General features: G+C 47.8%; 3 protein-coding genes across 3 annotated transcripts; all 3 read left to right on the plus strand.

Annotated features, from left to right (window-relative positions):
* Positions 1-225: 225 nt before the first annotated feature.
* On the plus strand, positions 226-1,241 carry FPRO_04828 (putative 3-hydroxybutyryl-CoA dehydrogenase; the record flags this gene model as incomplete). Its single annotated transcript, XM_031230381.1, has 2 exons — positions 226-354; positions 411-1,241. 2 exons carry the CDS (start codon positions 226-228, stop codon positions 1,239-1,241), a joined length of 960 nt encoding a protein of 319 aa, XP_031080523.1.
* A 406-nt stretch (positions 1,242-1,647) lies between these two features.
* Positions 1,648-2,110, plus strand: FPRO_04829 (uncharacterized protein; the record flags this gene model as incomplete). The annotated part of the gene is made up of 3 exons (XM_031230382.1): positions 1,648-1,763; positions 1,830-1,983; positions 2,009-2,110. The coding sequence occupies 3 exons, from the start codon at positions 1,648-1,650 to the stop codon at positions 2,108-2,110; spliced, it is 372 nt and encodes a 123-aa protein (XP_031080524.1).
* A 7,475-nt stretch (positions 2,111-9,585) lies between these two features.
* Positions 9,586-11,209, plus strand: FPRO_04830 (uncharacterized protein; the record flags this gene model as incomplete). The annotated part of the gene is made up of 3 exons (XM_031230383.1): positions 9,586-10,238; positions 10,285-10,422; positions 10,477-11,209. 3 exons carry the CDS (start codon positions 9,586-9,588, stop codon positions 11,207-11,209), a joined length of 1,524 nt encoding a protein of 507 aa, XP_031080525.1.
* Positions 11,210-11,558: the final 349 nt, after the last annotated feature.

The following is an 11,558-nucleotide window of genomic DNA, read 5'->3' on the forward strand; positions in this document are numbered from 1 at the left end:
ATAAGATAAAGAAAGTTCGGCAATTGATAAGAAAGATCCGCCGGCTCCGAGCCGAGGTTACCCGCCATATGATGGCATGAGCCGTTGATTTCGGCGTCGGCGTCGGCGTCGGCGTAGATACCAACGTCCCCGTGGGGAAGAACTTAAAGAGTCCTGGCACTTTACTATTTTATCGTGATTTCCAAAATCCCCCCACACAGTCTTCGAGAACAAAAAGAAAAAAAAATGGCTGCCCCAATGTTTCGAATGCCTTCTATGGCAGTTGTGCGTCATGCCCGCTGCTTCAGCTCTTCACCTCGCCAATATGCCGCCGCAGAGGTCAAGGAGCTTGGTGTTATCGGTGCGGGTCAAATGGTAAGAGCATGTGAAAGACATTTCTGGCGTTCAGACAGTTAACAGCACCACGATAGGGATTGGGGATTGCTCTTGTTGCAGCTCAAAAGGCTCAGGTTCCCGTTACTTTGATCGATACTTCAGACAAGGCTCTGGCCCGGGGCATTGCCTTTGCTGAGAAACTCCTAGCAAAGGATGTCTCAAAGTCAAGGATCACGCAGGAGCAGGCCGACAGCGCCCGTTCTCTTCTCAGTACAAGCACCAAAATGGAAGACCTCTCCTCTGCAGACATGGTTATCGAGGCTGTTCCTGAGCTGCCCAATCTCAAGTTTGACATATTTGGCAAGCTGGCTCAGATCTGCCCCAAGCACGCTATTCTCGCTACAAACACCTCTTCTATCTCCATCACCCGCATCGCCGCGGCCACTACCAAAGATCCCACTGATACTTCGGCTTCCTCTCGCGTTGTGTCGACCCATTTCATGAACCCCGTCCCTGTACAGAAGGGCGTTGAGATCATCAGCGGCCTGCAGACTAGCCAGGACACTCTCGACACTGCCGTTGAGTTCTGCAAGCGCATGGGCAAGATCACTTCGGTGTCAGCCGACTCTCCTGGATTCCTTGCCAATCGTATCCTCATGCCTTATATTAACGAGGCGATCATTTGTCTTGAGACTGGTGTTGGAGACCGTGACTCCATTGATGCCATCATGAAGAACGGCACAAACGTGCCCATGGGTCCTCTTCAGCTTGCTGATTTCATTGGTCTCGATACATGTCTATCTATCATGAAGGTTCTGTATGAGGAGACCGCTGACTCCAAATATAGGCCGAGCGTGTTGTTGAAGAACATGGTCAACGCTGGTTGGTATGGTAAGAAGAGTGGCAAGGGCTTTTACGACTACTGAGTCACTTCCTTGACAGATCTTCGGTGACAGAAATACCTGATTGAACTTCGGTGTGCTCTTCACGAGACTGTATCAATAAAAACAAAAATAAAAACAGTAATAATGTTCAAGTTACCCTATCCTGAGTTGCTATGGGCCAATCCATACATCACATACTAGGTTTGCAACATCTTGCCATTAGCGATAACCTAGGAAGCAAGAAAAGTTCTTGACATTAACTCAATATACCATAAATCACTAGTATAGAGCCTCGTGATCCTATACTAAATTCATCTAAATTGAACTAAGTCTTGTAATCGCTCAGGATAGAAGTCTTTTGATGTTTCTCCTCCACCAGCTAAGATCTGATGGCCTTTACAAAACGATCCCACTTGAACATCAATTGATAGGAAAAGAACGACTCAAGATGGTTGCAGACTCTGTATTCCGCCAGGGAGTCCCTTATGATGCCGTTGGTCTGGACAAGTATTCCACATCATTGCTAGCCGCTCTTGACATCAAGGAAAGTAAACAAAGATATAGGTACGATATTTTTGTCCTCCGCCCCGCCTGGATATCTGTATCGGTGACATAATGAGTGCTACTTAGGGGGGGCGTTGGTCTAATTATAGCAGAGGCCTCTCATTTGATTACCGTTGAGCCATCCTGGACCACGGCAAGAGAGGATAAGGTCACTGAACATGCCTACGACAATCGCAGTTCTCAACTGGAATACATAAAGTTCTACATGGGACTCTCTTTGGTGAGGATGACGAGGTTTTCAATAGTTACTGTCAGCTCTGGCGGCACCTGAACAGAAAGAGGAAGTGGAATTGCCCGACTTGGGGGAGACCAACGACGGTATCATGAGGAGAATCAATGCTGATTAATATAGCTTCGGATGAGGAAGGAGACTCTGGTACTGAAGTAAATTCATCAAGGGGCCCCCCTAGGCTTAGATTAAATTACCAAAATATTTTCATTGTTTAGGATTCATTGCTTAGGCCCGAGATGCTGAGTTTTCTTGCATCTCCTAGGTACCCGGGAATGATGCCCGAGAGCACGCCTCTCTTTGTCAGAATGCACCGAGTACATCATCGTACGACATAAAGCCGAGACCTTCTCAAGAGGTCTGACCGTGCAATCAAGGCTCATGCAGACACATCCGATATCCTGATGGGTGTCAGAGCAGGGCGGCAATAGCCTCGAAATGAACCACCCGTCAGCCTCTTCGGCAGTTGTGTCTGTTGAATCATTACCCTTACCCTTGCCTCATAAACACAAGGGTAGATTCAACGTCTTTATTGTACTGCGTACCTTCTGCGTGGTTCTATAACTTCTTCTTATGGAAGAAGAGTCCGGGTCTTTTGCCTTAGCACCAACCAAGCAAGGCCCACAACACCAATTACTAACTAAAATGTAGAGGTCAAAGCTCGAAACAACCATCACCGAGTCCACCATATCTTGTTAGCTTGTCTAGCTGCACTGACACCTAAAAGATGAAACTGTCTATCTGCGCTCAGTCACTTTTTGTTTGGTTTCGTGCTTCTGTTTACGGGCCTTCTTTGCGAGCCTTCGTTCGACCAATTGATTGAAACACCCGCCGATCATTAGACCTTGTCTAGGTAGCAGGGTAGGTAGTCTTTACTGTACGAATAGGTCTCTCTCAGTGATAGACCGCTCGGGGAGTTATGAAAACAGGAGACACTGATCAAAGTTGAGCAGAAGTGAGGCATAGTTTCTCTGGTAAGGCATGCTTAAGATGTACGTGTCGAATATGCAGCCAAGAGAATCACCTGTTTCGCATCAAGTGACAGTTGGGGATAGATTTGCGAAGTGACAGAAGTCTCCTACCCGCGAAATAGTCAGTTAATCTGCATCAAGACTCTGAGACAAACCCCTAATTCTTTCGGTATTTGCTCCTTTCTGTTTCTCGAGGCAGATTTATTCTGAATCACCACGAGAGGGCGAAGGAAATCCCAATGATGAAACTGTTTAGAATAACACAATCACAGAGTATATCGAGAAATTAGGAAATAAATAGCTGTGATTTTCCTAGCTCAATGAGATATATCCTATATCGCCATCCAATCCACACGTCCCCATCAACCCCGATAAAGATTTTAGAAATCGGTTTGATATTACTGAAAAGATGCAACTGCAGAGCAGACAGATTGACTTGAGCTTGCCCCGAAAGCGAAAGATACCAACAAGCGTAATTGACATGTTTCTAGGCTGTGTCTTCTCCAGGATGGAGAAAACACTCGATCTTCTGCCAGGGTATGTATACGGCAGTTGCGTGAATACAGCTGACTACTGTGGACTATGTTCCAGACATGAGAGGGTGTTGGAAGCCAGACTTTTTGTCACTACTAGCCTATATGACATCCATTACATTGATACCTGCGACTACAGACTGCTATCAATCTTGAGTTAGGATAGCATAATAGCACAACTAGACTCTCAAGTCAGACTCTCAAATGGTGTCGAGATTCCATGCTCGTTACATGTTGTTACGACCCGGCGGTCGAGTGTTTCATGCTTCGGCTTCAGCAAACAAGGGTCACCTGAGCGATTCCAGCTGGCTAGGCTGTAGCCATTGGATTGCCACAAGCTTCATCTTGAAACCTGATCATCTCCATATTAAACAGGCCACTTGGAAACTCTCCGTATTTAGACTTGCGACCTGCTAGATCAAGGGGAGGAAGAAAGTGCCAACAGTTGTGGGGGAGAGATGGCCCTCCATATAATATCTACAGAACATTCTGCTGGAGCAATTCAGGTTTATACCCGTATCGTAACGACCATAGTAATTTCTAGTAAGAATTAGATAAATGGTAAACACGTAGGTTCTCTCCTTGTCTCCTCGCAGGTTCCATCACTACAGGTAGGAATTAGAATATCACCGCTCATTAATAGCATATGGATTCAAAGATTGCAGAGTTGGGCATTTGTCTTCCCCATCTCGGCCAAGAGGGCATGTCGGTTTCATCTTGACCAAAACCCTTTGTTGATGATTATCACCCTCCTACCCAGAAACGAATGCGAGTGGTTAATCAGATTGAAGGGTGTACACCTCCTGTCCCAGAACAAGGTCTTGGGACCATCAAGACTCTACTATGCTCCTTCACAAGATATCTTGGTAACATAATGCAATAAAAGCGTACATATACACGGGAAACACGGTTAGTGCCCGATCAGTAGAGGGCCGCCAATAAACAGCAGAGTTGAATCATGTGCGTAGCCTAGAGAATACTTAGATTAGTGGTGTTCAAGAGTTACGACATCACCGTATGGATTGGTGTTCCCTTACAACAAGAAGAGCAGCCTACTCTAATAGTACGTACAGCTAACTATAAGTTTAAGAGACTGGACACGAGTTTCGGGCGGTTGAACAAAGGTTATGTAAATTTAGGAGAATTCAGGCAGGGACTTGCAAAACATACGGCTTCCAGGGATCCCCAAAGCAAATTCTCTGAACCTGCTGAGGATCTATCCTCGCAAACTTGCCTACAAGAAGAATTGTAATAACAGTTTAAAATCAGGGCAGGTGATTACGGGCAGGGGCCCCCAAAGTATACCTAGGATAAGGTTCTCGAAGAAAAAGAACGTTGGCATCCTGGTCAAAACGTTAGTGGAACTAACAGAAGATCCCACTCGGAATTCTCAATCACGGTAATAAACGACACGAAGTGACGGGTGATTGGCAACTTCAAGACAGAGCATGGATATTTTTTCTCTTTACAGACAGTAGAGGCTCACCTCTTTAAAGTCTTCTACTTCAATAACGACGCGTAGGCGCTTGTAAAAATTGTAGATGCAGAAGAAATCTGTGTTGTGTTCTTGTTGTGTGCTTGATCAGGTTGGATAGATTCGAGGTATGATTAATCATGTCCTGTAAGATCATACTGCCACGGGGGAGGTAAGAAAATTTAGGGCCTTCATCCTAAGTGGCGGAAAGACTTAGGCAATTATACCTAAGCTTAGGGGGCTCTTTTCTAAGTTTATTTTAGCAACCTCTTCTAAAGTCTTGAATATTTTCTTGTTCCCCGAGTACTGCCTAAGAATCCCTAATCATGAAGGTTTTCTGTTTTTAAGAGATAGTCAGCTTCGGTACTCAATCATCCATGTCTTGAAAGTTCCAGGGCCCGTTCATCGAAGGCGGAGCAGGCACTCCTGAAATCTGGGGACAAAAGAGGTGTGGCTGTAACATATTCGTTTGTGTATGTACATACGGAAAGCTGCAAATCAATCGCCCTTTTGAGGTGGCTGTTAAAGTTTGGTTGATGGACGAATATTTCCGGAAGAGCCCACCACAATGGAGCTCAGAGCCTGTTTTGAACTAGGTGCATCGTTGTGTCTCCATAACCATGAATATTCATGTTCTGCAGCCGCACAGAACGATGGACGGACTTGTGGAATGGGTGTTCTAACTGCTTCCTAACATAGATTTGCCCGACAGTAGCCAAATGATTTGTTTGTGAAACGACTCGAAGCTCTCTCCTTGAAGCGAAAGTATGCATGGAGCCGACTGGATACCGTGCGAACGGGATGGGCACTTTAGCAAGAGAACGACTTTGCATTGTAGTGCGAGTAACAACATTTTCAATGTTAGTGTTGCCTATCCTGCATTTTGTGTTCGCTTATGATCAAGCTTGTACCCTGATTCGGCTACTGACAGAGCACTGAACCGTACCTATATGTGATCGCAATAGTACTATGATCAGCAAGATTCCGTTGCATTACGAGATGTTAGCTTGTTCTCTGGTTCCCCATGCTGCGCTATGGGCAAGTCAAGACTCAAAACTTGTCTCAGCAATACCTCTGGAGCAGTTTGGTCAATGCTAGTTTCGATGATGCTGTGTAATCCCAACCTGACTCAGTTTGGTCAGCTTTCCTTGAGAATATAAGAGGCTCATCTCAGAGGAAATGAGACAACAAGCAAAGCTTTCATGTTAGCAGGGTGACCTCTTCGTCTTACCCAGTATGACAGGAAGGAAGAGCGGCAGTTTGAGAAATCATGTGGTATTCGGCAAATTAGAACTGTTCCTAAGCTTTGGGACCTTGGCACCAACGGTAATTGCAGTACCCCATGTCAGGCAATAAATGTGGACGTCGAAGACATTCTTGGGGCTTTAGATATGAAAGGTCCTGGCCTGGCCTTTTGTTGGTGCTAGAGACGGAAGATTGAGGCTCATAATACGGCCCGTGTTTCTATGCCGCAGAAAGAAGGGTCGTTTCAGTGAGTGCTGGAGTCGTCATCAATGCTGTTGAGCAAGTATTGATCACATCAGGAACAGCGTCAATCCATGACGGATGTGTAAAAGCTCAAGCCCAGTCGAAGGATGAAACGTCTAGACCCGAGCTCACAAGGCTAAACACGATCCCTGATCCTAGACAGCACTACTACCCGTTGGCGGGCACCTGGCATCGCATGAAATAAGGTACACTAGGCGCTGAGAAGGCATGCTGTCGGGTTGTTTGATGTTCTTCAGGAGCAGATGAGTACTAGGTACTAATGTTAGGAGGAGTCTACCGGTATCGGTATCTAATACGATATAGTAGGTAGGGACAGTACTACAATTGGTAGCTACATCCCGTCTACGACGCAAGGTAGGTAGGTACCTACTAAGGTAATCAATCAAGTCTACACCTAACTACCATAGTACCCTGCCCACTTCAGGTTTGATGAGTGCTCAAGGTAGGTAGGTAGGTATGGAGCAGAAGCAAGTGCATTTGGATAGTTGTCTGTCAGAATCCAAAACATGTTGCCTGCTAAACTTAGATTGTCAGGATCGAGGCAGGAACGGCCCAATGATCGGCAATGCGTCTTTCCAGGTTTCCCTTCCTATCGCGCCACACCACCAACAAATCTTCAACAAAGCACTGTCCCGTCACAATCCATCTCAAGATCAAGTTGTGCGAACAACCAACGCCCGGACAACGACGCCGATATTCATCGCAGGTTCAGACCCGACTCACATGAAGCACAAAAATCTGCACTGCGGACCTTGCGGCCGGTAGATATATATAGGACTTCTATCATTTGCAGTGGTTTGTCAACACGACCATGTTTGCTCCAGTGCATGACGGAACGGGCACCAACAATGAAGTCGTTCCATGTGGTCTACGGATACCCGCGAGTCAATGCAACCGCTGCTACTCCCACATTCCTTTAGCAGCACAGATGATAGCCTGTGACAACTAGAGGAGCGACGAAACATCCCACCGGTCTTACCCGCACAATTCACAAGTCACAAGAGTTCATTGTTAGCCACCAGAAATAGAATCTTCCTGAGCCCTTCGACAGGATCCCTAAGGCTCAAGAGAGGCTCCGTTACCCGCGACTTCACATGGGCTTTACTGTTGTCTCCCTTCGAGCACCGGAGACTTCTATATGCCTGCAAGAGTCGACCAAAGTGCCGCCCCTCTCTCGTCAGGCTGGCCCTACACCGCACTCCATGTATGTATGTATATATACGTACGCAGTAATTTCTGGATTGATCCTGTCATTCTGCTTTCACCCCCGGCCAGGACTCCAAGTGCCGTCCTAACAATAACGTTTCCATGGATTGTTTGGCGGAGTCTCTGAACTTTTGTTGCTTGTCGTCCCCACAATCTCAAACTTGGAACAGAAACACAAGGGGTTCAGTTCAGTCATCTGTCAGACTTGGTTGGAGAAGGTCGAAACAAGCCCAGCTACAAACTAAGTACATATGACAGCCTCTAGCTGATTCTTGCCCTACTTGCGAATGCCTCCGAGGCGGCCATTTCGACCGCCTTCAACAATGTCTTAACTCTTATCTCTGATCTGGTCAGACCAGCGATGGATGCGTCGTTTTGATACCTTGTCTCGCCTCACCTCGCTTCATACCATCACACGGCCCAGCCTTGCACGTGCCTTGTTACATATCTCACAGGGTAGAGGACGATCATCCTTACGATCTCCCCATCCTTCATCAACCTTCTTCCTGTAACAATCTATCAGCCTTCTTGGCCAATAGTCCCTCATCTCATCTTGCCCATGTCTTTCATTCAACACACGTCCTTGCCTCCCGCCCAAATATGCTTTTCCCATGAAATACCCCTGCAATCTTGGAGGCCAGTCAGATCCTAGAGAAGATTACATGTACAATCCTACCCACAGTGGGTGGCATTGCACCCCCCCTACACCCCTGTCAAGACTCTACTGGCTCGTTCCCGCACAAGCCGCGACAACGGTTATGCGCAACATGCACTAACTAAAGCCGCAACATCGACTCAGATTCAGAAAATCCAGTAACAATTTCAGAGGAAACCTTGCCCGGCACTGCATCTTTCCTGACTGTGTCAATTACGTCCAGGCCCAGTCACGAACAACAGCATCGATGCCTCAGCACCTCAACCGATCTAGTTTTGTTCTCGACACATGTCGCTATCCATCGCCATAGTACAGACTTGTCAGGCCCAGTTCGTCGCCAATATGCCATAAGAAAGCTCATGAATCAGCTCGAAAGCTTGTTTCTGCCGTTCTAGCATGCGTATGTAGCATTAAAGAGTGGGATAAGTATCTCCGATATGGAACCCTGTCCGGAGAGCTCAGGCATGCAACGGATCGCTCGTTCAACTCTCCGCCAGACAGCATCAGATATTAACCCCACCTCTTGTTAGTCGTTGGTGTTCACTCCTGACGCAGGCCGGTCCATGGGTGCGTGGGCAAGCACCACACTTTTTGCTTTCTTATTCTACACCTTCCATGACAGGGGAAGTCCTCAAAATGTGATGACCTTGCTCGGCCCCCCTGGGCAAGGACATGGCAGTGACGGCTTCATTCGTCTGACTCCGCCATAACTTGGGCGTGTTTTGACTTACCAGTTTGAATTCATATATCCATCCCAAGCCCAGCGCCAATGTGAACTGTTAACATTCTGGATATCACTCCTTCCGATCCAAGACATATCAACTGTATCTTTCTCCAGGTTGCGGTTTATGTTCTTATCCATTCTTTTCATTACGCAGACCACAGGTCTCAGAGTCTTTCGTTTAAATCATCACCATCATTTCGTTTCGCCCCTACCTTAGGATACGATATCTATTTCGTCGTCCCTACTTCAGGATCACCTCTTCTTCACATTCCTTCTCTTCCAATCCAGTGATACTCTGCTGCATGCTGACTCGCCGCTAAACTATCACGCCCTTGTTCGTCCTTCCGTTGCCATCTCGGAAGTGGTTTCAACCTTTCTGCAGCAGGCCGACCCGTCCGTGAAAGCAAGACAGAAAAATTGGAGGTGCACTGTGTTGGTGTACCTGTCTAGCTACAGTCGTCGGTCTCACGACCATTCTTCTCATTCAAGTTGGGCTTGTCCCCCTTCAACACATCGTCCAAATGCTTGTCACAAGGCAGTACGAGACAGAGCATAGCCGTTGGCCATTCAGCAGATACGAAGCATCTCTTACGTCTACAAGCCCTCGCATGTCTAATCCTTACGATGTCAATGTTGAGCTGCCGGCCCCTTCGAGCTGGCAAGCACACAATCCAACTACTTCCCACAGTGGTAGTGGACCTGCACAGCAACATCAACCACGGAACGAAGCCTCAAGACTTTCTCTAATGCGCCACCCGGCAGAAAACAGAGGCAATGCTCTGGGAATTCACATGAGACCCGGGGCGACTCAGGTGTACTCACCCCCTTTCCAGACGATAGACCGAGGTAGGATGTCGTTGCCAGGGCCCAGGGACTCTGTCCTTCAAAATGATAGCTACGGGATGAAACCCAGTACCGCAGATATGGAGGACATGATTAACTTAGGGCTGATCGGAACCCCGAAAACTGCCACTAACAGTACTTTCGTGCCACCAAGTCGCCAAACAAACGACCTCTCGTCCACTCAATCCAGCCAAAGAGCAAGAATCGACTCGCCACAGGATGAAGAGGAGGACGACCTCGATGATGACGATATGCTTGACGGGGAGGGAGAGCATTCAGCCCAAACTCCAGCAGAAAGGGCGGCTGCTCGACGTAAGATGAAGCGATTTAGGTCAGTGTACGTGTTGCTCGTTCAAGGCAAGAGCTTATTAGTTTAGACTCACCCACCAGCAAACACGGTTCCTCATGAGTGAGTTCGCAAAACAGCCTCACCCAGATGCGGCACACCGTGAGCGGCTCTCACGGGAGATCCCTGGCCTCAGTTCGCGCCAGGTCCAAGTTTGGTTCCAGAACAGGTAGTTAATCATCACACTAATTGCCGACATAGTCCTCGCTAATCCGTGTGACAGACGTGCCAAAATCAAGCGTCTGAACGCTGATGATCGCGATCGTATGATAAAGATGAGAGCAGTCCCTGAGGGATTCGACAACGTCCAGGCACTTCATTCCCCCTACGGAGCAGTCCATGGCATGAATGCCCCTATGCCCTCACCAGGACATTTCAATACACAATCGTATGCCCAGCACATGATAAGACCCTTGATCGTCGACGGACGAAGGCATGATACGAGCGAACATGCTTCTCCGACTACCATGACCCCAGGATTTGGTGGGATGGGCTACAGTCCCGCCGGCAGTTTGACAAGCTCAGGTCTTGCATCGCCGCTTTCACCAGCTCCGAGTGACCGATATCCATATGGCGGCCACTTCACAGCCCCTCTGACAGGCAGCCCGAGAACATCGCACCCATTTGCGCAAAACCATGGGCTTGGAACTCCTGTTGAAATTCACCGATCGAGCCCCCAGCCCATCCCGCCTCCTCTGCTTCGCGATCCCCTCTGCAGGGCCAGATCGGAATCCTCACAGTCGCCGCTGCGACCCAATATGCCATGGAAAGGCGATGCAGTTGACTATTCCTACAGAGGGGGGAACACAAGCCCGAACCTCTCAGACCGACACCCATCTATCTACCACCCTACGCCACTCAGCAACCCCTCTGTTGCCATGAGTGGCTACGATGCAAACTCAGTTCCCGGCTCGAGGGCTCCTCCCGAGAACCAAATCCACAGAACAGAAATCTGATGGCCATCGATGGGGAGCCCGTGGCCAGTGTACTCCAATAGTCAAGTCCTAGTCTGGCAGTTCCAAATTGCCGACACTTCAAACAGCTTGTGGGCAAATTCTACAGAATGTCGTTACTCTATGCCTAGCCCATATGCCGTCTGGGATCCTTCATAGGGGAGTATATATTCTCCTTCACACTGTTCGATTTGGCCTTTACTTCTTCTATTTCCAATACCTGCTGTTCTCTGTTTAATTCTTTCCTCTCTTTGAGTTTTTGGTCTGTTTGCATTACGAAGTGCACCGGGTGCATTAAGGGCGTATAATGTTTTATCTAGAATTGATGATTTGGGTATCTGGTAACGATCAT

The sequence above is a fragment of the Fusarium proliferatum genome (genome assembly GCF_900067095.1).
Source record: "Fusarium proliferatum ET1 genome assembly, contig: FPRO_scaffold004, whole genome shotgun sequence".
In the NCBI taxonomy this organism is placed as follows: domain Eukaryota; kingdom Fungi; phylum Ascomycota; class Sordariomycetes; order Hypocreales; family Nectriaceae; genus Fusarium; species Fusarium proliferatum.